The 25831-nt window shown below is 46.8% G+C and overlaps 12 protein-coding genes across 12 annotated transcripts in view; 5 read left to right on the top strand and 7 right to left on the bottom strand.

Moving 5' to 3' along the window:
- The window catches only part of MCYG_00989 (conserved hypothetical protein), a gene marked incomplete at both ends in the record, with an annotated part of 1786 nt that extends 975 nt beyond the window's left edge, over window positions 1–811 (bottom strand). Inside the window, 2 exons of the mRNA XM_002850839.1 lie at window positions 202–622; window positions 701–811. Of these exons, the coding sequence (XP_002850885.1) occupies window positions 202–622; window positions 701–811 (532 nt within the window). The remainder of the gene's footprint in view (window positions 1–201; window positions 623–700) is intronic.
- A 515-nt stretch (window positions 812–1326) lies between these two features.
- Window positions 1327–1843, bottom strand: MCYG_00988 (uncharacterized protein; the record flags this gene model as incomplete). The annotated part of the gene is made up of 2 exons (XM_002850838.1): window positions 1327–1595; window positions 1723–1843. 2 exons carry the CDS (start codon window positions 1841–1843, stop codon window positions 1327–1329), a joined length of 390 nt encoding a protein of 129 aa, XP_002850884.1.
- Window positions 1844–3973: 2130 nt separating this feature from the next.
- MCYG_00987 (A-agglutinin anchorage subunit) lies at window positions 3974–5617 on the bottom strand (the record flags this gene model as incomplete). The annotated part of the gene is made up of 1 exon (XM_002850837.1): window positions 3974–5617. The coding sequence occupies one exon, from the start codon at window positions 5615–5617 to the stop codon at window positions 3974–3976; it is 1644 nt and encodes a 547-aa protein (XP_002850883.1).
- Window positions 5618–5996: 379 nt separating this feature from the next.
- On the top strand, window positions 5997–6782 carry MCYG_00986 (uncharacterized protein; the record flags this gene model as incomplete). Its single annotated transcript, XM_002850836.1, has 2 exons — window positions 5997–6133; window positions 6473–6782. 2 exons carry the CDS (start codon window positions 5997–5999, stop codon window positions 6780–6782), a joined length of 447 nt encoding a protein of 148 aa, XP_002850882.1.
- Window positions 6783–6995: 213 nt separating this feature from the next.
- Window positions 6996–8388, bottom strand: MCYG_00985 (EB1 protein; the record flags this gene model as incomplete). Its single annotated transcript, XM_002850835.1, has 6 exons — window positions 6996–7052; window positions 7119–7588; window positions 7653–7730; window positions 7790–7824; window positions 8096–8167; window positions 8375–8388. The coding sequence occupies 6 exons, from the start codon at window positions 8386–8388 to the stop codon at window positions 6996–6998; spliced, it is 726 nt and encodes a 241-aa protein (XP_002850881.1).
- A 421-nt stretch (window positions 8389–8809) lies between these two features.
- Window positions 8810–9295, top strand: MCYG_00984 (uncharacterized protein; the record flags this gene model as incomplete). The annotated part of the gene is made up of 3 exons (XM_002850834.1): window positions 8810–8882; window positions 8965–9132; window positions 9234–9295. The coding sequence occupies 3 exons, from the start codon at window positions 8810–8812 to the stop codon at window positions 9293–9295; spliced, it is 303 nt and encodes a 100-aa protein (XP_002850880.1).
- A 1443-nt stretch (window positions 9296–10738) lies between these two features.
- Window positions 10739–11869, bottom strand: MCYG_00983 (quinone oxidoreductase-like protein; the record flags this gene model as incomplete). The annotated part of the gene is made up of 2 exons (XM_002850833.1): window positions 10739–11484; window positions 11506–11869. The coding sequence occupies 2 exons, from the start codon at window positions 11867–11869 to the stop codon at window positions 10739–10741; spliced, it is 1110 nt and encodes a 369-aa protein (XP_002850879.1).
- A 676-nt stretch (window positions 11870–12545) lies between these two features.
- MCYG_00982 (F-box and WD-40 domain-containing protein 11) lies at window positions 12546–14741 on the bottom strand (the record flags this gene model as incomplete). Its single annotated transcript, XM_002850832.1, has 3 exons — window positions 12546–13527; window positions 13581–13905; window positions 13991–14741. The coding sequence occupies 3 exons, from the start codon at window positions 14739–14741 to the stop codon at window positions 12546–12548; spliced, it is 2058 nt and encodes a 685-aa protein (XP_002850878.1).
- A 1375-nt stretch (window positions 14742–16116) lies between these two features.
- Window positions 16117–17115, bottom strand: MCYG_00981 (dihydrodipicolinate synthetase family protein; the record flags this gene model as incomplete). The annotated part of the gene is made up of 1 exon (XM_002850831.1): window positions 16117–17115. One exon carries the CDS (start codon window positions 17113–17115, stop codon window positions 16117–16119), a length of 999 nt encoding a protein of 332 aa, XP_002850877.1.
- A 451-nt stretch (window positions 17116–17566) lies between these two features.
- On the top strand, window positions 17567–19214 carry MCYG_00980 (D-galacturonic acid reductase; the record flags this gene model as incomplete). The annotated part of the gene is made up of 5 exons (XM_002850830.1): window positions 17567–17590; window positions 17643–17805; window positions 17863–18561; window positions 18676–18763; window positions 18950–19214. The coding sequence occupies 5 exons, from the start codon at window positions 17567–17569 to the stop codon at window positions 19212–19214; spliced, it is 1239 nt and encodes a 412-aa protein (XP_002850876.1).
- A 1448-nt stretch (window positions 19215–20662) lies between these two features.
- Window positions 20663–21097, top strand: MCYG_00979 (uncharacterized protein; the record flags this gene model as incomplete). Its single annotated transcript, XM_002850829.1, has 1 exon — window positions 20663–21097. The coding sequence occupies one exon, from the start codon at window positions 20663–20665 to the stop codon at window positions 21095–21097; it is 435 nt and encodes a 144-aa protein (XP_002850875.1).
- Window positions 21098–21300: 203 nt separating this feature from the next.
- MCYG_00978 (cation-transporting ATPase fungi) lies at window positions 21301–25375 on the top strand (the record flags this gene model as incomplete). Its single annotated transcript, XM_002850828.1, has 8 exons — window positions 21301–21351; window positions 21413–22273; window positions 22332–22762; window positions 22823–22965; window positions 23012–23899; window positions 24005–24369; window positions 24421–24560; window positions 24616–25375. The coding sequence occupies 8 exons, from the start codon at window positions 21301–21303 to the stop codon at window positions 25373–25375; spliced, it is 3639 nt and encodes a 1212-aa protein (XP_002850874.1).
- Between the last annotated feature and the right edge of the window lie 456 nt (window positions 25376–25831).

The following is a 25831-nucleotide window of genomic DNA, read 5'->3' as shown; positions in this document are numbered from 1 at the left end:
CGGGGATCGAAGTTGATAATTTCAGTTTTTGTCTCTTCAAGAGGTATACTCTCATCACCTCTGACATCAGACGAGCAGCTCGCTTATGCTTTTTCTCCATCTCTCCATCCGTTAGGGCAGGCCACTGCTCGCTGTGTTCTGTCGTAGCTCCATTAATCCCGTTTAGAGAAGCGTCATGGTTACGGCCTCTCCCTCTCTTACTGCCCGTAAATGACGCAGGCAGGCGAATACCGAGTTGCTGCAACTCCTCACTTTCGATCTTCGCAAGCTTGTCACGGTGTATCCACTGAGCATGTTCCGGGTCTTCTGCTTCGATTTGATAGAACGGCCTATCCTCCTTTCTCTCAGACACATCGAGAACACTCGAGACACTGCGGTTTCCAGAATCACGGCTGTAAAGGTCTAACAGGCTATCTGCTTCGCTATGGGTGCGGCTAAGACTGCTATCTTTTCGTCCCGAGTGGGGGGCCAAATAGGCGGAATCGTTCACATGGCCCCGTCCGGAGCCTGCCGCAGAGGATGTCCGAGACAGTGAGGTACCATTTACCTGATTATGCCGTGGATGCCGTGTTTGGGGGGGAGAGTCGGCGGAATGGCGTGTTTTCGAGGGGGAGCGGAGATTCTGCGAGCATGTCAGTAATCAAAGGAAAATTTTTGTCTAAAGAGAAGAACCTTTCCACTCCATAAGGAATAGACGTACATCTTGTGCTATCGTTGTATTATCGTAAGAGTTGTGAAATCCACTGTTGGTCGTAGTGGTGTCATGGTGAATCGAGGCATCCGTTGGTTCTGCAGCAGCAAATCCCGCCATGCCAGCCAGCGCGCGCGCTCTTCTCGTCCTTTGTGGCAGGGCCCCCCTTTAGAAAGATTCTTCTCTGTCTCTATCTGAAGCTGTCACAATGCCGTTCCTTTATTCCGCTGTGCGAGATCAGAATATACCGTTCCCAGACGGTTCCACGGAGGGCCACGGTGTGCGCGAGGTCGATGGGAAGGAGGAAGACGATCAAAGGCGGCGCTGGACGGGTGTTTGCAGCAGGCAGCGTATATTGACAGGCCGTTCTCCACTGGCCGTATAAGAATAGAGAAGCGAGATGTTTGTAGTCGGTTGCTGGTCCTTTTTTTCCTGTCTATACCTCGCACCCTCAACTCCGCACAGCCATGATGAATAACTCCCTATTTTGAAGCGAGAAGAAAAGAAAAAACCGAAGTGGTTTGTATCAGTCGAATGACGGCCCGTCCCGGCCTATGAAGATATCTTGAACCGTCGTTTCAGCGAAGGCTTCGCAACCGTGGATCGCAGGAAAGGGTCGAAAAAAGGTCTCTGGTCTAAAAGTCGCTAGGGGGCAAAACAGATACAAGGAAAAAGCTGAACGTGGAGCCAAAGGAAAGGGAAAAAGGAGCGACGAAATAGTAGGTGATGAGAAGGTGATCGAAGCAGCTGCTGCAGAGCAAAAGGGCTCCCGTCTTGTTCTTTTGTATCGACGCCGTCCACAAGGCGAGAGAAGCAGTTGTTATGTCTTGATGGTTTGAAATGCGAAGAAATCCAAGTCGCATCCACTTTTCGGTGACATTTAAGATATTAAGGGGGCCAACATCTAGATAACCCACCACGGTACATCCCACGTTATATGTATCTGTTTACTCGTTTACTGGTACCTATCTACTGTCAATCGACTGGGAAAGAGTGCGGTAACTTACCCTTGCTGCCTATATGTTGCTTACATTGCTTGTATGGCTTCTGTTGCTCTCCCATTTGGCCGCCGTCACGATGATCGCCTCTGCTATTCGTCCAGCAAAGGGCGTAGCACAGTGTTCGGAAGATAAGGAAGACGAAGAGAAGCATTGTCTCCTGTTGCACGGCGTGCGGCTTGTCTTGGGTAACGTCTCGAGTCTTTCACTCATCTTCGTCGTGCTTTGCTTTCGCTGACTGATCTTGATAGTTGGTTTATTTCCTGACCCAAAGATGCTGGATGGATATCCCTCTCGTATAGTTACAGGATAGAGGTTACAGGATATAAACTGGTTGAAGCGTGTTTGTGACTTGTGAGCCTGGATATCCTGGCTTTGCACCAAATGGGTCTTTCGACCGGTGATTCTCTCTTATCATATAACGAAGCGATAGGTGAACTTCACCTGTCGGTATCCCATCCATGCTGATCTTGTCAATGATTTTTACCATCCATATAGCCCGAGAGACTCGGTTAGGATACCATAGGATACCCAGGGGGTATATCACTGCATAGTAACCATGTCTACAGTCATCTTGGACAACAACTGGTCAAACGAGAGGAACATTTCCTGAAAATAACTATCTAGTTCTCTTCAATGCCAATTGCTGGTATAGGTTTTAACTTGCTTTTTAATCAGCAACTCGGAGTTATTATTAACTCTCTACTAAGTTCAACGCCTGTCATAGATGCAGTCCAAGACTCGGAAGACTAAAAGGATATAGAATGTTCTCAGTCCGTCGTTGGCCCGCCAGGCCTATACATCACCGCGGTGGAGTGTTTAAATAGGCTATATGATATATATACTTTTGTCAACAAGTATATTGATAGCCCAACACCAACCCATCGGAACAAACTTCCTACCAAGAACCGGATTTAAGACAGACAGTAGCATGGCCAGCCAGTGATTTGCAAGTTAAATATACAAAAACACAACATTGAGTTGTGCCACCCTTGTCAGTCGCCGATATGACATCACCATCTTGTGCTCCCAAATCCCTATTAAATGCCTATGCTCTCCCTGTCTCCTGCCCTGCTTTTTTCCTTCCTTGACACTACAGACATAAACAGTTCAATTGAATACACTGTCAAATCTCCAAGCAAAGAACCCAGAAACAAACCAAAAGCCTTTTACCACAAACAACATCAAAATGGGCTGTGGATGTGGATCTACCAACTGTGGCTGCAGCGGCCCAAAGGACTGCACTTGCACTAGCGGAACCTGTAACTGCACTGCTTGCGGCGTAAGCTGCCCTCCTGTCCATTGTAATATACATCGTGAAGGCATTTGTTGGCTAATATATGGTTATGTAGAAATAAAGCCATGCACAGACTTAACGTGGCCTTCAGGCCTTTCGAAGGCCTAGTCGTATCCCAACCACATCATTCGTTGTACTAATTGCTTTCTTGGTTTTGATCATTCCGTTGTCTATGAGAGAGCTCTTGTATTTTCGGGTCTTCAAGCTTGATAATTGGTGCCTTGCTAAAGAGCAAGACAAATAATTAAGAACAACCAGTACAGCGAATCAACACTTAAAACTCTCCTTAAACATGGCAATCTTCGAGCCATTGGTGGCCAGTGAAGTTCTTTTCTATCGTAAATGCTGGATATTCATTTTGAACTAGAGATCAAGTAGCTTGTATTCATCTGCAAGAAGTATATGAAAAGCACGCTCTAGGTCTACCCTCGGGATATAAGCAGATGTAGGAAGGCAAATTGAATATCAACCTTGGTAAAGGTTTCTTTTCATGTACATGAACCAGCTAATTTCAGCAGCCTGGTTTCTTAACCGAATAATCCCTTTGATGCTGAAAAAGCAAAAGCTCTAATGCGACCATCCACACAAAACAAATGAGGTCTGGATATCACAAAATAAATGGATATAAAGCCAGCGGCCCCAGCGCCTCCATACTGGCTGATCTAGCTCTTGATATTTCTAGGGAGAAAAGCAGTAGGGAAGGTGGTGCCGGGACAATTAACGCAAGAGAAGTAAAAAATGAATCTTGAATGATCCTGCTGGATTAGAGGTGCGTATTAATTCTGTACTAAGCTTTTCAAAAATGAATAATTCCTCAAAAACACTAGAAACACCGCAAAGTATTAGAATATAGGTGGAAGGCGCGGGGGTATGACGGTGAGCCAAATAGAGAGTAAGGTATGATGCGGTTATGGTAAAATAAATAAGAGCATAATCATGAATCTTCCGTGCATTGAAGAGGGAGAAATTTTGGCTTCCCTTGTAGTTTCAAACGCCTTCTGTGAATCTACTTGCACGGCTGCCGTCAGTCAAGCTCCGTCCAATTCCGTCTCTCACAGATGGTGGTAAGGCGGTTGGTAGAGGCTCAGATGGGGCGACTATACCGCTGTGCGGGGTAGTAGATATTCCTCCACGTATGACAGATTCGGCAGGTGTTGCTATGGGTGTCCGAGCAGGTGAAGGGCGGAATGCAACTCGTTCAGAATATGTGCTCTCATCAGAGATGGGTCGGCCTGGCGGGGACCGTGATGTCTGCTGCCCCAACCCTAGTTCCTTGTGTAAACCACTCCCATAAGAGCCTTCCCCACTGGTAACAGCAGACCTGGAGCCTGTCTCTTTTCGAAAACCTGAAGGCTTAAGGGGGACAATAAGACTCTTTTCGTCGGTCCCAAATTTGTCATCATAACCATCACCACCGGTTTCAAGGACGGATGTCAGCTTTCTGCCTCCTATTTTCTGGAATCCACGTTCGACAGGCTCTACTGCCACTGAGGCGCTTGAAGTTCTGAACCTGTCAAAAACACGTGTAGCTCCGCCAAGAACGGACCCGGAAAGTTGACTGGTATTACTGGTAGAGAATGTATTTCGGCCCGCGGAAGCACCAGAGCTGGCTATTCCGCCTGTGATATGACTCTCCCGAACGGATTTCCGTTTCCGTATACGGCGCAGGAGAAGTAAGAGCAAAATAATCAAAGCGATTCCAGCTACACCTCCAATAATGCCACCCACGATTTTGGGAACATCAGCACCTGAGTCAGCCTTGGAGATATTTCCATTGGATTGAGTAGGTGCCGGTGGTTGTCCGCCAGTTACCTCTCCTCCACCCCCTCCAGGAAGAGATCCTGAACTAGAACCCGCCGATGTTGACGATACGGATGTGGATGATGAAGATGGGGTAATTGTGCGGCCGCTTGAATGAGTTGAAGAGATAGGTGTTGATGAGGGTATTGAGCTGTTTGTAGAAGATACAGATTCCGATTTGCTGGTTGGAGATGATGAATGCGGGGTTGATGGGGTTGAAGATTCCGAAGGGGTTGGGCTATTAGAAGATATAGAAGAGCTTTCAGAAGGTGGAGTGGGGAGGATGGAGGTAGAAATTTGGGAGGTAGCAGGTATAGTAGAGGGGCTAGAAATGTTCGTAGACGGTTTAGAAGGAAGAGGAATATGGGTCGATGGTGAGGAGTGTTCACTGGAGGGAAGAGAAACGTTGGTCGATGGTAAAGAATGTTTAGTAGAAGGAAGGGAGATGTTGGTTGACGGCTTGGATGGCTGGCTAGGAGGAGGCTGTGAAACAATGATTGGTTCTGGAATTTTAGTCTGTGGAGAAGGGAAAGAAGACACGATTATCGGGGACATGGATCCAGCAGGAATCGTGACTATGCCTAGACGTGAGTGTGAAACAGTTGCCGGAAGAGTAGGAACAGTAAACTCGGCTGCGGTAGATCCATCTGGTAGGACAGCTTCGATAACTGTTAGTACCACGACGGTTGGCGGTATTGGCGATATTTCACGCTTATTGGGAACCAGTTCAAAGTTCTGATCGTCACTCAGGATTGCCTCTCTTTGTACTATGTCCTTCATCCGATATTCAGGCCCCCTCCAGTGTTTCCTCCTATCAAAATGGTGGCCCATTTTTTGGGCATATAGTAGTATCTCAAACACCACCTTAATAGGAAAAAAAGCTTCACACAAAGGATCTACGCGATTGATCCAAGAAGAGTATCACAAAAAGAAAAGTAAACTTCTGCAGAGCTTTGCTGCATTCACTCTTTCCTTACAGTATATAGGCCAAAAGGTCGAGTGATGGTATGATATTGAAAATCGAACCAGATCGAGAGGGAGACGGCGCGTAGTATCAAAGTTGAATCTGACAGATAAGCCCAGTTTGAAACGGAATAAGTGTCCCTTTTTCTGAGATGACCGAAATATAGATGGTTGAAGAAATGAACAAAATGTGTAGAGAGCGGATGCTGTGATGCGGAAAGAATTTGCTGATTAAATGCTTCTAGCAATGCATAAAACGGAGCCAGGCGTTTGTCTTATGGTTCAAGTAATGAGAGGATCGTCAGAAGAGCGGACGTCAATCGCTGTGAGGGTAAAGAACGAGCGTAGGAATGGTAGGTCCGGGGTCCCGGGGGTAGTATTGCAGTAAGTTGTTTGTTGCTAGTCCATCGCAGAATGAGAGAAAGGTCGAAAGGAACGGATGCTGATCATCAGACCAACTGGCACGGCTAATATAGCTATCATTTGAGAGAAATTTTGTGTTAAAATTGGGTCCTGTATCGGCTGATATGGCAGCTGTCGAGTTGGCTGAAAAAATACCTGGCCAAAGTAGAAAAATCGGAAGGACCTAGGAGTAAGGAGAAGCCTGGTCAGCCCAGCTGTGTGTATAATAACCTTGCGAACGAATTGAAAGAGTGAAAACGTCAAGAGCCGGGGGGGGAAGAGGGCTATGAGTAGTTTTGTGGCTGCTTTCCATTCGCATAGGTTGAGATATCCAGCCAACCCGCGTGCAGAATGGGAGACGAGACAACGAACGAACGAACCCCAGCCGCGAGCCACGTCGGTCTCTTTGCTTACCTTCTCAGCGTCCTTGGTGGATATGTCTCTTCTTCAGCAGCCGCACCGACGCCATCAGGAGTCTTCCACGTCGTCCCGGCCGTCAATGTCTGCTTCTCAAAGGAAATGGTTGATGGAAAACGAAGAAGTTGAGCCATGTCGTGCGCGCTTCCTAATCGAGAACAACCCCCGCCAAGACCGCGCCAAGTCTAGCAATCAAACAGTGGTTGTCACTTGATTGGACAGCACGGGCCATGGTACCTGACGCTAGTCCCGATAAAGGTACAAGAGATACGCTTATGTAACATATACATCTTTTAAGAGGATTAAGAAAAGAAGAGTAAGAACAAGCAAGATGAGTATTTATCAGGGACAGGCAGTGAATACACAAGCAGCCTTTAGAATTAACAATTTGTGATAAGTGAGGGTGCAAGAATGTTCATGTGTATGTTTAGAATGTCTCCAACTCCTCTCCACCTGCCTCACCATCTGGAATCTCGAAACCCTCCTAGTTCGAGTTAGTAAGTGAATAACGAAGATCACTGACAGTGTATTACATGGATAGGGGTCATACCTCTGTCGAGTACAGAATAGCCTGAATATGCTTAACCAATGAATCTTCTTCCTTTTCCAATTCAGGGTCAGCCTCAACGGCCTGTTGCAGCAAAAGTTCGATATCTCTCAGTTTTGCAAAGTAGAAATCACGCTCCTTCTCGAGCCCTGCAATGGCTTCCTTTTGTGCGTTCAGTTCCTGGGTCAGGGCCAGGTTGTTCGCGCCGCCAACTCGTGGTCTACCAGCGGCGCTAGTGGGTGTCGCACCCCGTCGTGTCCCGGTGGCAGAAGACGTTCCCGAACGGGCAGCTCCAGCAGGTGGAGGTGCTCCCGATCCCTTTCGTCGTGCAACGGCATCATATTCACCGCCGGGGTAGTACTGATCCCAGTGTCTTTTTATCCACTGTAGGAATTCCAAATTGTCTTGCATGCGGCATTTAATCAACGCCTGGACGGGGACGGGGCGGTCAATCTGATGGCGCGCGAAGGCATCTGTGCAGAAAGCGGATTGTCAGTCCTTGAACAATGCCAGTTTTTCGAGGTATCTGAGACTTACTCTGTAGAATCTTAAAGTTGTTTACATAGGCATATTCGGTGTTAACGTTGAACTTTACTCTTCCCATTGGAATATCCACTGTGATGTTCGCAGTCAGTCGACAGTTCTGTTTGTCCTTAATCAACGGCTACACTTACTATAAATCGAATCAAGAATTTGGCAGAACGCAGCACTAATACGGTGCATTCCCAGCATCAGTCAGCATATGCTTCTCCTGGCACAGAATAACGTCATAATATATCAAAGCGGCAAACTGCTAAAATGCCTCCCACAGTGATGTTGTGAGGTCAAATGGACAGTCAAAATTGACTGCTCACGTTGAAGCTCGTCACAGAGCTGCTATTGGGATGTATATATGCGGTGGTAGGTGGGATTAATCGTATGAGAGGGAAAAGAGGGCGTAGTCAGCCAGAGGGGTGTTAGAAGAAGGGTATCAAGCATACCCGGTTCCGCATTGTTCGACCTTTGTCACGTTCAGCTGCAGCAGGTTGTTAACCCATTGCAGTAACTCCTGTCTATTTATTTCCAACCAGAAGTTAGCATACTTGTCATCATAATTATCCCTAACAACTCTCTATTTTGAAATGAGACGTTTGATCCAGCGGTGGACTGTATCGTAGGGAACGCGTCCTGGCCAAGGCGGGGCAACGGCGGCCATTCTCATGTCCATGCCGAAGTCGCAGGGTACAGTCTGCCCGACAGGAAGACAATCATCTTCATACCTTGATTCACTCATCGCCGCAATATTGCTCGTTTAAGTCGTCAGGAGATAAGGAGATGTCCCGTTATTTTTTTGCCTTTTAGGTTTCTCAGGTACGGGGTGCGAATCTTCTGAAGGCCGTTGGCGGGGAGTTAGCGGCGTGCAACACATAAGATATTTGGTCATCGGGGTGGAAGATAGTTACCTGGTAGAGCGTGTGTCTGCGAGATGACGCTGGCACAAGAGAACAGTCCAGATGTGTGTTGGAGAATTTTTTTTTTTGGCTTGGAGTTGATATCGTTATGTGATTTGACAAGTTAAACAAAAAAAAAAAAAAAAGGAGATTTTGGCCCGTTGGGTTTAAATATTCCTTTAAGTTAAATAATGTTAACTAATTTATTATTATTTTATTTGATATTTATTTATCCAAAAACACTAACCAAAATCTGCCAGCTCGATGTCTTTGTTTACTGCTTACACATTCAACAGTCTCCAATTTGCTATGCAATACAACTATCTAGAACTTTCAGGTATGTCCATATAGGTTCGGGGATACATGTATACAGGCAGCGAAGGGGTAAGCTAGGCATTTGAAGAACCTATCTATACCAGACGACGTTAAGGATTTAAGACGAGATTATGATCTCCTCTTGCGAGGGCTAGCTGAATTATGTGTTTACTCCAACAGTCGGCCCATTGCCAATAGATATCTTAATATACCCTCTTGCTTGCTAAGCAAACTGTCAAATGCTAAACTCACAAAGACCGAATACGGGACATGTGAGTGAGTCTCTACAAAACATAGCAGAGCAGCAAAAGGATGCCTTACCGCTAAAATACACACAGGTAAAAGAATGATATTGTAAACGTGATATATATAGGCGATGATGACTGTAAGAACCAAAGCGAAACAAACCAGGAGGTAGCGCCAAATGCCCACTGAAACACCAGTTCTTGTAGTATGTCAAGCCCAAAGTTTTCTAAAGCGGCCTTTTAATAGATGTGGTAGCGCAAAGAACACAGATCTTTTCGATGGATGGAGATATTCATGTGGAATGATGGATAGGGTGTCTAGAATTCTAATTTAACAGGCTCCACGGTGTATAAGTGATAACTAACTCAATCTAGGCGAAAAAGATGAGAACGTTGAAAGGACAGTGCAAATGGCCAGCTCTGGCTAAAGATAAAGCCGAATTCGTGCAACTTGTACGAAAAAACTTGAGCGGGTTACTCACTGTGGAAAGTAATTTTCCTAAATCAAGGCCTCAAGATGGGTTAAATGCGTGGTGAACTAAAAAGCAAAACTGTCTACCCAGAAGCAGAAGAAGAGAAAGGATAACTGACGTTTTGTTATTCGGAAACATGCCATTTCCCTGAATTTCCCTCTATTCTTTGTGTTGCACACTAATAATAACTCCGGAGTTTCGTTTCGAGGATGTCAGATGGCTAGGTGCCCTTCATTCAAAATGGACATGATATCATAGCACTCCCATGTGTAATTATTAGCATAAACTCGAATAGAGGTATATGAATGGAATTCCGTAGAGATTAATCATAGTAATACAGAAGATAGCTAAACCCTCAGTTCATTGTCAGCTAGCGCAAACTAGACACTAGACCAGAATATTTTTATTAACAAGAATAGGCAGAAGACCTTTAATGCGGCAGTAGAGATGTGATATATGGAATCAGCCAGTTACGCCCCTTTGCTATAGTCTAATGGATCTCCTAACCATCGCAAGTAATGTGAGGCCACTGATGTGTAGTGGAGTCCTTTGTTAAACAGAGGTAATCGTATGGGTCAACCTGCAAAAAATAGCGGCATAGTATCTACTATATAAATCTATTATCCATCTATGGAGAACAAGTTCGTACAGAGATAAAATTTTAAGCTTATTTTCTGACTTTGTTTTATAGTCAAGTTCAGCATTTTAGTTCTTTGCAGTTTAGTGTGACTAGTCACGATATGTGATTATATAATAAAGAAATTTCCCACGAAAAGTGTGTTATAATCATGTGATATAGTTATACTAGTAGTATTAATAATTGACGTTAGCCAAAGAAAGTGCTACACGTGATCTGAACCCAACCTCCCTCCTGCCATCGAAAAAGCAGTGGATATAAGTTTTTATCTCTTACACTCTTAATACGAATCATATACATGATTTAGCTATTCTGTTGGGGAGCAACCCTGATCAAGCGAAGGTAGTACGTGTCGAACTTTTTGATACAGAGTTCTGGTCAATATTCTTTCTTCAAATTCCAAAAGAATCCTTCCTTGTCATTTGTTTGGAAGAATGGAATGTTGTGTCAGAATAGTAGCAGTAGAGCATTATGTTTAACCTGTTATTAATAGAGATATAATAAAGTCGCAAAGCTACATGAATCAGACTTGCTCTGGCTCCCAGATTTTAACGACTACTTTCCCCCGGGCATGACCACTCCTCATCACCTCATATGCACTCAAAGCTTGATCCATGTCCCACATTTCGCTCACATATGTCTTGAACTCTCCTGCTTGCGCCAGCTCCCTGCATTTCTCAATGGCTTCCGTGTTGGTGAATGCCGATATCTGCTTATACGGTCGAGGCACTCCACCAAGCCAGGTTGGCAGTGCCGAGTTCTTTATCACCTTCCATAGGAATCCGGGTACTTCCATGATGGAAACCCCCATCTTCGGACCAACGGTAACATATGGGTGGTCGTTGCCTGCCTTAAGGTACCTGGCGGAAGATATCCAGAGGTCTTGGCTTCCATAAGCGTCAAAGATAATGTCAAACTGCTCTTCTTTGGCCCCATACTTTGAGGCCAGGTATTCGACGAGCGTTTGGCCCTCCACGTTAGGGAAGGAGGTATGATCGATAGTGTCGGAACAGCCAAGTTGTAAGGCAAGGGCATGATTATGGCCGGAGCATATTCCTGTGATCCGCGCCGTGGGGTTTCGTTGCCGGAGCAGCTGGGTCGCGAAATGTCCAACCCCACCGCAAGGAGAGTTGATGAGAATTCTGGCATCCTTGGGCACTTTTGCAGCCTCAACTAGAACGACAGCCGTATGTGCGGAAACGCCTAGGCCTGAGGCTTCGGCAAACGATGCATTGGTGGGCTTCCTACCGATGGCCGCCGATTCAATGGCTATATACTCGGTCAGCGCACCATGCCCGCCACTAAGGAGCGGTTTCACGGGTAACGAGCCAAAGACTGGTGTTCCTGGCCTTAAGTCATTGTCTGGATTCGAGACCGGAACATTTTTCCCACAGCTCACAACCACGCCGGAGAAGTCCGTTTCGGGGACAGCCGGCATACGACGCAGCCATGAGGGGACAAAATGCATCAAGATAATACTACCCGGGTGGAAAGCGACATGAGAGACTCGCACCAGGACGGAAGTATCTGTTGGAAGTGTGGGTATAGAGGCATCCTCCGTCATCGAGAGGACTTTGGAGGGTGAGCCTGCCCGCCGTTGTGTCCAGGCACGCATGGATCTTGGTATGGATAGCGACGCTGCTTTCGAAGCCATAGCTTATTATTATGTGATTATTGAGTAAGTGAACAACTGCTTGTTGCTAGGTATATTTGTAGTAGAGAACTTCATTGAACCAGAGGCCTCTCTGCAGATAAATAGCTGGTCCTTTGAGACTCATTCCCATCTCGGCTGTTGTATTTAATAGTGCTGCCTGTTCACTTGGCGTAGGCCGTCCAGCTGTCAAAGATGTAACGCTCAGAGTGTGTCTCGATTCGTGGTTGAGCTGGTGAAGCCAATAACAGTTCGTTGTAGCCGAGGAATCGGGACACATGGTTTGATCTGGCATTTCTGGAGTCACTAATAATAGGATCAATCTGGGTGTATATATGCTATGTATGTTCATCCCTGCTGGAATGACGTCTGTCGATTTTCCATCTGGAACTCCCGTGAAAATAGCGTTTGACATCGAGGGTGGAATAGAAAATGAACTCTCGATCAATAACAATATATTGGTCAAAAAAAGACAACCATCTATTATTGCCAGAGCCAAATAGGTAGAAAGAGCAACCAAAGAGACGCAGAACTGACAGAATATATAAAGAAATCTATATGAATAGAATTCAGAAATGGCAAAAAATCACAGAATTATGTCTTTTATATGGTCTAATCTGTCCCAAACACCAGCGCCAGGAGCAATATTCTATCCGAAATGAAGAGAAAAGAAATGGCTCTAACCCTCAAGCAATTCTATACCGTCCACACCATAACCAAAGTCCATAATCACAGCCCTAGCATCTTGACTGGTTGCAACTATTCTTCTATAGTCTGACTTGGCACTCAGCATCCAGCTCGTGGTCCAGCCGGGGAGGTCGACGCTGAGTTTGCCGGCTTTTGCGTCAAATACTTTGATGCTCATGTCATAACTGCCACTGACGACCCGGCCGTTGGCATTATCCATGTGCAGTGACCTGACGAGGCCTGAGTGGCCTTCTAATTCCTTGACGAGTTCTCCTGTATTAGCGTCAAATTGGTATATAACTTGGTCATTTCCGCCAGCGAGGATGGTGCGTGCGTCCTCGGAGAACTCGACACAGGCCAAGCCTCGGTCTTTGCTGGCGAATTCTTTGATACAGAGACCGGATGAGATATTCCATAGTTTTGCGACACCGTCACCGCTGGCGGAGACGACTAGGTCGCCGCGGAGTTGCACCGCGTTTACCGGGCCGCGGTGGCCGAGAAGGCGTTTGACTAGCTCGCCAGTTTCACGGTCCCAGACACAAATTGTGGTGTCCTTGGAGCAAGAGACGATGTACTTATCGTCAAAGCAAACGTCGAGAACACCAGCTTGGTGCGACTTCAAGCGACGAATGGGGCGGTAGTCATCTTGCATGTCCCAGACGATGCAGGTGGCGTCAGATGAGCCAGTGACCATGATCTTGTCATCGAACTGAAGACAGAGGATCGATGCATTGTGGTATTCCCCAGCTGGGTATTGAGAGATTAGGCCGGCGGTGGAAGCTACCGGTGGGCAAATGCTGATAAAGGGAGAACTACCGGTCGAATCTGCTGGCGGAGTGATGGGCCATGGTGTGACGGGCACGCTGCTGTCAGATGTGGACTGGTGTGCGCCGATGACTTTCAAACACGGCCACGGGTAGCGTGCATCCCACACGCGGATGGTACGATCTCGGGAACCGGTGATGATTTTGTTTCTGAAAAGGTTGTTAGTTTACAGCCTGAGGCATCCAAACGGGGGCGAACATACTCGTCAAACTGAACACAGTACACGCTGTCCTGGTGGCCATGCAGATAGATTGCCGCTGCCCGCCCAGACTTCCAGCGGTTCTCCAAGACGTGCCGAACCTTGTACACCTTCTTCCAGTCCTGGTCGGGTTTCTTCCTCCCCAGACCCATTGCGCGGTTTGGAATACCGGGTGTGCTAGTGATATTACGGCTGTCACGATATTCACGGTAAAAGACCTCCCTCCAAACGGTGCTGGAGGATGCATGGAGGTTCCAAGCGTGCGAGACTAGCTCTGCATTCTTCAGTGAATCTGCGTCAAGGAAGGATAGGATATGCGCCATTAGTTCTGCAGGCAAGGAAACAGGGTCTATCAAATCGTTAGCCATGCACCAATTCATCTTAATCTTAACAGGTAACAAGAAAGGACTAACCCTTGCGAATGCAATATAGTTCCTTTGCGTTATCGTCAGTATCTTGAATGTTAATGCAGATTCCGCTTTCCGAGTCCAACGAGAGCTTGACGCCCAGATTATCAGCGAGCTCAGAGATCTCCATTCCTTCGTCCTCCCCCTTGCTTAGTGCAAGTTTCCCCGCCGTCGCAAGCTCGCCCTGAGCTGCCGCACCGCCCAACAGCTCATTCTGTGCGCGCGTGAGTTCCCTAAAGTTTGAAGGCATCGGCGGACTCGAGACGGGCGGGTAGAATCGATTCAGGTTGCTGATACCACCGAGAGACCGGCGACGTGGCAGCCGGTGGCTACGAAACCAGCCGGCCTTGGACTCGTCATGTCCCTGGTGGTGTTCCAGTTCTCCCGGAGCATGCGCTGCGCGTTTCCCTTTGTTTCGAATGCTTATCGACAGCGACCGGGTGATTGTCTTGAGCTCGCTGGCGCCATGAAGGATGCTGGAGAAACTCTTGCTGTGGCGGTGCTTTGATCGGGGAGCAGCCGTGGCCAGCGTCTCGTCCGTCTCGACAATGGCGCTCTGCTGGTGTTCACTGGCAAAGGGAGAAAGGCTCTCTCTGTGTGTTCCATCCCGCTGATGCGAAACCCATATACCAGCATGGGCTCGTCCGCTTCCATCTTGTTGCTGCTGCTGCTGCTCGCCAGCCGAAGTGAGCGGCCGCACTCTGGAAAGAAGCGACCGTCGACGGCCAGGATGAGTATTAGAAGCGCAGGACGACATTGCTGAAACGACTGGCCCTCTAATGCCAGAAGATAGATGCTTTTATAATAATAATACTAATAATAATAATAACGATATATTCGTACTGTGTATTAGATCGGGCCTAGGGCTGCAACTTCTAGACCTCCCAACACAATAATTATAAAAGACGAAAAGATGAAAAAGATGAAAAAGAAGAAGATATTCTATCCCAAGAAAGAAAGACAAAAAAAAAAGAATGGCGAGAGTGAAGAAAAGAAGAAAAGAAGGGGAAAAAAGGAGTTCGATGTTTCTTTTCATCATCAACTTTTTTTTTTCACCTTTTTCTTTTTTTTCTTCTTTTTTTTCTTTTTCTTACTAAGCGAAAGAATTTTCATAACTAGCGCCAAGACTGGGGCCACAGACTGAAGAGAACTTAGTTATCGATATCTGATCATGGAGAGGAATCCCCTTTTTTGAGCATTAGGAAAAGAACAGACAACACACCTAAGCTTCAATAGACGGATATTAATGGCAGAGCAGCTTTTGGAGTCCATCAGAGTAGACCATTGCACACCCCGTAGATGTAATTTTAATCACAGAGACAGTAGCGGACTGACACGTCTCCATAGAGGGGTATATTGGGCGTTGAAGGTGAAGCGCCATTCAATAAGGAAAATACATATCAAGAAAAGGAGGATGCGTTGCCTTCTGCGTCTTTCCTAATGGCAATTTAAACATCTAGCGAAGGAAGGTTACTTTGTCGCCAAATTTGGGAGATTCGTTGTTCGAAATGCTGGCACCAACGTACGGTGGTGCTAGAGGCGTCTGACACACGGAGCTAACGGCCGGCTGCGCTGGCAAGGTACGTTCTACTGTATGGGTATAAACACCGTTTGCTGGCATATTTCCTACAAGATAAATAGAGTGAAGAAAAAGAGGATCCAGTTAACTATTGGTCGTTGGCCGATCTCTCTGTCACGTGACGGTCAACACGCGGTATGGGTAAACACGCGGTATGGGTATTCGTTAAGGTCGCCTGAATTTGGTCTAACGCGTTTATATTTGTTAGCTGGGAAGTGGTTAGTTAGACTCTTTCTAGATGTCATCGAATAGGAAATCACTTACTCAGTCGTTGGACCAGAGGGCTGTTTGCTGGCGCGATTGTAACTATATTCTATATGGTAGAATCCTATCTTGAGGAGGATATATTGCCTGGCGTTAAACCTCCAGGCCCAGCCAGCTCCCCACCAGTTTTCCACTGTTCCAGGGCGTAAAGATGCGCATTTGAGATATGCATTCAAGGTGATTAAATTTGTCAAAATCTGCCCTTCGGCCAAAAGGGCGAGAGGTAGAGACTAGTTGACAAATTTATATCTATACATGAAGGAGTGCTTCAGGAAATATCTACAAGTGTCTATACGGCATCCTTGAGCTTCATCTCAATAATCATGGCCGGCTTAATCTTTTCTGCCACTTCTTTCTCCTGGGCTTCTGTTAGACGAGGCACGGGCGCTCTGGGGTACCCTCCGTAGCCATAGCAGGCGTGGATCGCACTCTTTGTGCCGGGTATCATATACTTAGACATAATCCAGTCCCCATCACTGAGAATCTTCTGCATCTCCATCGCCTCTGCCAGCTTTCCTTTGCTCCATAGATTGAACACCTCCACACACAGACGAGGCAACACGTTCGCTCCTCCGGCCACTATGCCAGACCCTCCCGAAACCAGCGTCTGAAGAGCAAAGTCTGCATAACCGCCAAAAGCAAAGTATGGGGCAGAAGCTACACGCTCAGGGGAAGTGGTCAAGGGCGAGGCCGGGGTGATGGCATTCATGGCAGCAGCAACTCGACATAGTTTCCCTGTACTGCCGCAGGTGAACTTAGTTCCGATGATATTTGGATGCTGTGATACTCGAATGATAAAGTCTGAATCCATGTCGATTCCAGCAACCACTCCGGGGAAATTATATAGTATGATAGGCAGGGGTGACCCATCAGCCACCTTTGTGAAGTATTCAAAGAGAGTGTCCTGATCACCCATAGCGGCTCGGTAGTAGCTGGGCGAGATCAAAAGAATATATTCCGCCCCTGCGTCTGCAGCTTCCCGGCATATTTCAATCGTACCTCGAACACCTTGGTCTGTAGCACCGGATATGACAGGGATATGCTTGAATCCTGCCTCGTCCAGCGCCGAGCGAGTGTGATGTGTGACGAGGGCGCGCTCTGCTCTGGACAGATGGACGGCTTCACCGTTCGAACCCATCGTGATCAGGCCAGATACGCCGGCTTTCGCCAGTCGTACCGCATGCTTCCGGATGGTGGGTATGTCAAGGTCTTCGGTTTCGGTGTCGAAGAAGGTCATAGTGGGCACATAGACGCCTGGTTGGAGGGGTGTCTTCATTCGTTCCGCCATTTTCAGCTATACCAACGGAGGATTGGATTTGCCCGTATTCCTTTAAACCGCAAACAGTACTCCTGTATAATTATATCCACGACTGCTCTCCAGGCTCTGAGTACCAACCTCCAAGTTATGAAGATATATTCATATAAAGAACCTTCGATGTTCTGGGCGAGGGGCCGCGGCTAAACCCCGAGGAGGCCAACGGCGCTACCCCGGTTCTCCTATTATTTAGTTGGGATTTTGGCTCCTACGTACCGGTCAGATTAGAAGTCTTTATGTGTTTGATTATGGTTAATGCCATGAATGAGCTATATCATAGGACTTATAAAGCAGGCTACGTTGCACTGTTTGGGGAACATTTTAACAAAGCAATCCTTCTTTATATCTGGCCGATTCTCTCAACGTGGTTCTGAAGCTATATATCCCTTTGCAAAGCAGTCAACGGCGTGACGATTCCATCAAGATGGCTCCTCCTGACGTGCTGATGGTAAGGTACACACACGCTCTAGATGACCAGTGGTGCTAACGTGCATGCATAGGTTGGGACAGGTGAGTATACTACTGGTTTTGTAGGAGGCACTGCTTCCACCTCGGACAAGAAAGTGGGAGTTGTTGGCCTGACGATGTTTGACCTACGGAGGCGGGGGAAGGTCGGTAAGCTGAGCATGGCTGGCGTATCAGGCTTGAAGTTTCCGTCTATCAGTGAGTGCCCCCTTGAAGGCGCTGATACCGTCTGGCGTTGATGCTGAGCCCAACCAGGAAAGCACCTTGAAAAAAACATATCAGAGGTGTATAACGGGCTATCCGTCTTGTTTGAATCTTATCCAGCAGACGACAAGGTCGACCCAAATGCATACAAGGCTGCAATTGACGCACTAAAGCCTGGCTCAGCCATTACTATATTTACTCCAGATACCACACATTATGAAATCGCGTTATACGCTATCCGCCGTAATATCCACGTCCTCATCACCAAGCCTGCTACAAAGGTGCTGGATGAACATCTCGAGCTACTAGCAGAATCTCGAAAGCATAACGTTTTCGTATTCATCGAGCACCATAAGCGTTTCGATCCTGCATACTCGGATGCACGTAACAAGGTTCGGAAGCTGGGTGATTTTAACTATTTTTACAGCTACATGAGCCAGCCTAAGAGCCAGCTAGAGACCTTTAAAGCCTGGGCTGGTAAGGATAGTGACATCTCGTATTATCTCAACTCTCACCATGTGGACATCTGTGAGAGTATGGTTCCGGAGTATACACCGGTTAAGGTAACAGCCTCAGCCTCAAAGGGAACATCTATCGAGCTTGGCTGTGTTGAGAAAACAGAAGACACCATCACCCTGCTTGTTGAGTGGAGGAAGAAGGAGGAGCCTTCCAAGGTTGCAACGGGCGTATATACTGCAAGCTGGACTGCGCCTCAACAGGCTGGAGTTCACTCTAATCAATACTTCCATTGTAAGTGTAGAGGGATCCTTAGGGCGGCTTTTACTGACACTGTTTGGCCAAACGCTTGCGCATTGATCCATGAGGAATCAAGCTGATCAAAGACCTGGTTTCTGTTATTATTAGGGATGGGATCGAAGGGCGAGATCAGAATAAACCAAGCCAAGAGAGGATACGATATTACAACCGATGATGGCCTCGTGTGGTGCAACCCGTAAGTGAAAACCAAAAAAAAAGTTCGCACATCTGTATAAACCCGATGTCTCCAGCCTTCTAGTTGTAACAAGGAGCGGAAGCTATTTAAGCTTGTCCCATGTTAATGCTCTTTTCTTTTTCCATTTCCCTTTCTTCTGGCCCTTTTAGAAGTTCGCTAATAGGCTCTCTCCCTCCCGCTTGGCAGTTTCTATATGAGCTATGCTCCTGATGAGGAAGGGAACTTCGGAGGCCAGAGGGGCTATGGGTATATCAGCTTCGAAAAGTTTATTGATGCGGTCACTGCCCTGAACGAAGGGCGGGTGACTCTAGATCAACTTGACCAGCGAGGATTGCCAACGCTAAAGAACACAATCGCAACGACGGCGATCTTACATGCTGGACGTATCTCATTAGATGAGCAGCGTTTTGTTGAGATCCTGAGGGAAGCGGACACATGGACAGTAAAGTAGGCTTGGTGGTATTTGCAGCCACATGGGGAGTGTCATCGGCCTTATTCCTTCTGACATGTAGCACAGAAAAAGCCAAGAGAGCTCCAGGCTCTCAGCCTAGCTTGCGTGCTTTTGCATAGCCCCCTTCGTGGAGATTCTCTCGTCTGCTTTCTTGGTATTATCCAGATGTTGTCTTTGAGAAAAAGTCTTGATTTGAAATCCCAAGAATTTAGATGTAGTCACGTGTATATTATCTCATCGTGGCTGGTGATCCAGTGATCGCGGCTAAATCCGATGACATAACCTATAACCGCCACATGTGGCTGGTGACGTCGTCTTCTCCAGCTTTTATAATAGCTTGTGATATTTACGGAGTTGCTACTATTTCGCCATCTCCCTAAGCCTCTCTGTTGACATCAGCCATACGTGTTGGCGTCAAAATATGGTGCTTTTGTGTCCGGCTGTTGTCCTCAGGCAGCCCGTACATGATCAGGTCATGCTGCTGTTTGCCTCCGAAATGCTGGACTCTCACCTACTTTAAGGTTGCTGATCAAGTCTGCATCTGGCCACCCTAGAAGCGAAAACGGAGGGTCTCATGCATGTACCCATACAAGGCTTCTGAGATAATATATTGATCACACCTTTTTCTCGTGGTTCATCAAAAATATGGAAGAAGAACTGCAAGCTGCTCAACGGAATTCACAACTTGGCAAGAGAGGCGGAGTAATATCCACTCCTTCCAGCGGAGAATTTATGTTTCTTGGCTGGAAGAACCGATGAGAACTCGTACTTACATAGTACGTTGTTGAATACTCCGCAGGGATTACTCCGCACCCAGAGAGCATCAAAGAACTTCAGGCCAATACCATAAACTTGATATGAACTCTGCGGAGATACATGCAAAAAGGAAAATCGCTCACTGGCAGGGGGAATAGAGATGGTAGGTAGATCTACAAGTTGGGACGATGAATGTGTGGGATGGCTGACCCTTGCTTTTGAGACGGAGAGTCCAACCGGCCAAGAGACTGATTAATATATCATCTTCCGAGCCAAGGTACCTTGGCCAAAGAGTGAACGTAGCTATTGAAACGAGAAAGCGATTTTTTACTTGCCTAACTTCTCCGTAGGGACGAGTGATGCATCTTCTGGTACGCTTTTTAGCCTCTCGCAGGCGCCTACATGCATCTAGCCCATGAGCGGACTTTGGTGTGCTGGAGTACGAGAGGACAAGACCAAAGTATTTATATATCGACGGCAAAAGAAAATATCCGCACAGAGTCGCCAAAAAAGCGAGATTGAGCGTATTCCCTGTCACCCTAGACGGAGGTTATGCTCGATTCAATCTGTTACGATTTCTAGTGGATGTTGTAGTCCTTTCTTTTACACGATGTTTGTCCCTAGCCCCTGGCCGACCCTCATGGAAAAGGTTAAAGACTTTTTAACTCATCCAATGATTGGCAGATCCACAAATGCAGCAGCGGGAGTTCAAGATTGGATCCATAGGCTTCCCGAAACCTCATCCTAACCGCCATATTGAAACATCTAAATCTCCCGTCCTCAACCTTGACAAATTCGAAGGTGACGAGGTTGTCTACCAACAAATCAAAAATGATTACATTACAACTGCGCCCAAAAGCCGTATGGCCGAGGGTTTGAGGATTTTCCCAACTGGTAGGGGCTACATACGCAGCGGGGATGCCTTGTCAGTGGCGGTTGACGCTGGGGCGTCCAAGACTTGCACTGCCTCGCTGGAAACTCTTATCCCCGAACGGCAGGAGATGAAGCCTCCACTCCATGACGGTCAAGGGGTTGTTGGCGGCAAGCCAAGTCTCTTGCTCTCGTCAACAGAGCACAGCACGCGGCTGGAGGTATATCTCGACTTTGATCTTGTTGCTGGCGGGTGATATGTAAGGAGAGGCTCTCCCTGAGAGCGCTGCAACGATCAGACCACCAGCAGCCTGTTCCAGGCGTTATCTACATTACTACTACAAAAGATAATTATCTATTTTTTAACCACCTTTTAATCCCTTTATACAAATATCACTCTTTCTTTGCATGATAATAAGTATCAGCAAGTCAAGCACGTTTGTCATTTTCAGCATCTTCCATGGCGAACAACAACAGGTTGCTCGCACCTCCTATAACCATAGACACACATGTAAGTACCATCTGGGAAAATATACTCGCTTGTCCGTGAACTGATTCTTAACGAATGATAGTATGATAATACTGCATCATCCTCGTCCGACCCCATCAGCCCTCTAAGTCCTACCACCGCGCAAGAGCTCTCCCCAGATAGGCCGTCTTCATCCAACGATGCGAACTCATTTCTCTTTCCTCGGAGTCCAAACTCGTTCGACGGAGAGACTCTTCGTTCGAGAGCAAACTCTGTCAACTCAAATGTGGAAACGCTCCGGTCACGTTCTGGTTCGACGGTTAAGCCACCTATCAGACCAGATGGCGCAGATTACGACGATGTTCCTCTATCAGAAGCCTTAAGGGCGGATGAGCGCAATAAACAAGATTTTGAGGTGGAAAATAATCCGTTCGCATTTTCGCCAGGCCAGCTGAACAAACTTTTAAATCCAAAATCGCTAGCTGCATTCAAAGCTCTCGGTGGATTGAAAGGGCTGGAAAAAGGATTGAGAACGGATTTAACCGCCGGTCTATCACTCGACGAGACACACTTAGAAGGGACCGTTAGTTTTGAGGACGCCGTCCACAGCAGTTCAACCAAACATGAAGATACCAATACCTCGACTGCTCAGCGGCCTATATCCAAGGACGGAGCCCAATATGCAGATCGCATCCGAGTCTTTGACCGAAACAAGTTACCTGAAAGGGAAAGTGACAGCTTCTTGGTATTACTATGGAGGGCCTATAATGATAAGATCATCATTCTTCTCACTATTGCTGCCGTTGTTTCATTATCTCTTGGCCTCTATGAGACATTTAGCGGCGGAAGTAAAGTTGATTGGGTTGAGGGTGTCGCAATTTGTGTGGCCATCTTGATTGTTACTATTGTTACTGCGGTTAATGACTGGCAGAAAGAACGGCAATTCGTCAAATTAAATAGGAAGGTTTGTTGTCCTGGGCTTCAATACATTTGCATGAAATAATCTACTAACTGGGATATAGAAAAATGACCGTGAAGTCAAGGCTATCCGTTCCGGAAAATCTATTATGATATCTATTTTCGACATCACAGCTGGCGACATCCTTCACCTTGAACCAGGTGATGCAGTTCCTGCTGATGGTATCTTCCTTTCTGGCCATGGAGTTAGATGTGATGAGTCCTCCGCAACTGGAGAGTCAGATCAGATGAAAAAAACCGATGGACACGAAGTTTGGGAGCGAATCAACAATGGAACTGCTACGAGGAAACTTGACCCCTTCATTATCTCCGGCAGCAAAGTCCTTGAAGGCGTCGGAACCTACCTCGTCACTAGTGTTGGGCCAAACTCATCCTATGGCAAAATCATGCTTTCACTCCAGACCACAAATGATCCCACACCACTTCAAGTCAAGCTAGGAAACCTTGCTGACTGGATTGGTGGACTTGGAATGGCGTACGTATACCTTGTCATGTCTTTTTGAGTTACTTGTTCAAGTTCTAACAAAGCCGATAGTGCTGCTGCTACCTTGTTCTTTGCGCTTCTCTTCCGGTTCCTAGCCCAATTGCCAGATAACCACCACTCGCCTGCTATGAAAGGCAAAGAATTCCTGGATATTCTTATCGTTGCTGTTACTGTGATTGTTGTTGCAATCCCAGGTATGTCTCCCGCATACATTACATTCGCTATCTTTTTTACTGACAGGAGTATCAGAGGGTCTTCCACTTGCAGTCACATTAGCACTCGCATTCGCTACAAGCCGAATGGTCAAGGAAAACAACCTTGTTCGAATTCTACGCGCTTGTGAAACTATGGGCAATGCAACGGTTATTTGCTCAGATAAAACCGGTACTCTAACGCAGAACAAAATGACAGTCGTTACAGGAAACTTTGGGATGAAAAGCACATTTGATCGCACACCAGAAGCTGAGGATGAAGGCCCATCTGCTGCCGCCCAGATATTTAATGAAGCCTCTACTGCTGCTCGTGATTTAGTGATGAAAAGTATTGCTCTTAACTCGACTGCCTTTGAAGGCGAGGAGAATGGCGAAAAAACATTCATCGGAAGCAAAACGGAAGTCGCTATGCTACATCTCGCTCAAAGTTACCTTGGCTTGAGCTTGACTGAAGAGCGAGCCAGTGCCGAAATCGTCCAACTAATACCCTTTGATTCCTCCCGCAAATGCATGGGAGTAGTCATTCGTCAATCCGATGGGTCATTCCGTCTTCTTGTTAAGGGTGCCGCGGAGATAATGCTGTATCAGTCAAGCAATGTCATCTCGGAGCTACCTGCGCCTCAACTCCAACCCAACATCCTCACGCCTAAGGCTAAATCCGAAATTCTCGACACCATAAACTCCTATGCCAAACGCTCTTTGAGATCTATCGGCATGGTCTATAAGGATTTTGAATGCTGGCCACCACAGGGCGCTAAGACAATGGAAGAGGACAAGTCATGCGCTGATTTCAATGACGTTTTCAACAACATGACCTGGGTTGGCGTTGTTGGAATTCAGGATCCACTCCGAGACGAAGTTCCTGATGCCATTAAAAAGTGTAACAAGGCTGGTGTCAGTGTCAAAATGGTCACAGGTTAGTCATCTTATTTTAATAACTGTTATAATATCTCACAACGCAACAGTGTTACTAATGATGTGCTAGGTGATAACTTGACCACGGCTGTCGCTATTGCAACAGAATGTGGTATCAAAACTCCCGAAGGTATTGCTATGGAAGGTCCCAGGTTCCGACAGCTCTCTGACGAGGAAATGGATCGGATACTTCCTAAGTTGCAAGTCTTAGCTCGTTCATCGCCTGAAGACAAGCGTATTCTTGTTAGCCGCTTAAAACATCTTGGAGAGACTGTTGCCGTGACTGGCGACGGTACCAACGATGGGCCTGCACTCAAAGCTGCGGATGTCGGTTTCTCCATGGGAATTGCTGGTACCGAAGTTGCAAAGGAGGCCAGTTCTATCATTCTCTTGGACGACAACTTTAAGTCCATTGTGACGGCTATCTCTTGGGGACGAGCTGTAAACGATGCTGTCGCAAAGTTTCTACAGGTGAGATTTATCGAGTGTCTTTTTTATACTGCAAGTACTGACGACCAATAGTTTCAAATCACTGTTAACATTACCGCTGTTGTATTGACCTTCGTTTCATCTCTTGCCAACTCAAAGGGCAAAAGTGTTCTTAACGCAGTTCAACTCCTTTGGGTTAACCTCATCATGGATACCTTTGCTGCTCTAGCACTGTATGTTGCTTTTTGAATCCTCCTCCCTAGGGCTCCCATGCTAACTCACCTTCAGGGCTACCGATGCTCCTACTGAAAAGATCCTCGACCGTAAACCATCTCCAAAGTCCGCGCCTCTTTTCACCATAACCATGTGGAAAATGATAATTGGACAAGCCATCTATCAGCTCGCCGTGACGCTGGTACTATACTTTGCGGGAGCTAAGATATTTGGATATGACCTTGAGAATAAGATACTGTCTGCCCAGATGGACACAATCGTCTTCAACACATTCGTTTGGATGCAAATTTTCAACGAATTCAACAACCGTCGTCTTGATAACAAGTTCAACATTTTCGAAGGCATGTTCAAGAACTATTTTTTCCTAGGTATCAACGCAATTATGATCGGCGGGCAGATCATGATAATTTTTGTTGGCGGTGCTGCAATTGGCGTCAAGGCTCTCACCGCAGTGCAATGGGCCATTTGTATCGGAACCTCTTTGCCCTGTCTCCTGTGGGCTGTTATTGTGCGCTGTCTCCCCGACCGACATTTCGAAATCGTCATGAACATGGTCATTGCCTGCTTCAGTTTCTTCTGGAAGCCAATCGCAAGGGCTTGTCGTGTCATTTTCTCTCCCATCAGAAAGGCATTTAAGACATTTGACCAGACTTTATTCCCTAAGAAGGATACCCTCCAACCCGAGGAGTTGAATGAAAAGAGACCACGAGACGAAGAGATTGGTGACATTGAGAAACAAGCAGCAAATTCTTTCCCTGTTGCTGCTCCGCCGACCATCGCGCCACCACCCATCACTCTTACGGCTCCCAGTTAAATACGTCCCCCCTTTTCACAGCTAGATCCTCACCTAGTCATCCCGTCGTTCCCTTTTTTTGTTTGTTTTTCTTGGTGGCTTCTATCCTGGCATTTTACGATCGTTCCACGGCCGTTATATCTACCCTAGAAATGTTTTATCTCCCATGTCCCTTTTGAAGTCCTCTCGTTTTCTTCATACTCACCCCCTTTTAATGCATAGCGACGGCGTTGTTGGGCACCCTCCAAAGAGTGCACAGTTTCCTTTTGCCACATAGCACTTGTACATATCTAGAAAAATTACCAGAATCTCGAGATTATTATGTGCGTTTCTACATCCTGATGTCTCAATTATATTGTTCGTGTACATACATAGCACTCCGGATACTCTGCTGCTGTTATGTGCATCGCCACGCTTTGGAAGTCTTGGCACCAGACCAACATCAACTCGGCTTTGGCTTCTTCAGGCGTCAAGATA

This window comes from Microsporum canis, genomic scaffold, assembly GCF_000151145.1.
Source record: "Microsporum canis CBS 113480 supercont1.1 genomic scaffold, whole genome shotgun sequence".
Taxonomy (NCBI): Eukaryota; Fungi; Ascomycota; class Eurotiomycetes; order Onygenales; family Arthrodermataceae; genus Microsporum; species Microsporum canis.
Note: the sequence above shows the minus strand (reverse complement) of the source record. Positions and strands in the feature narration are given on the sequence as shown.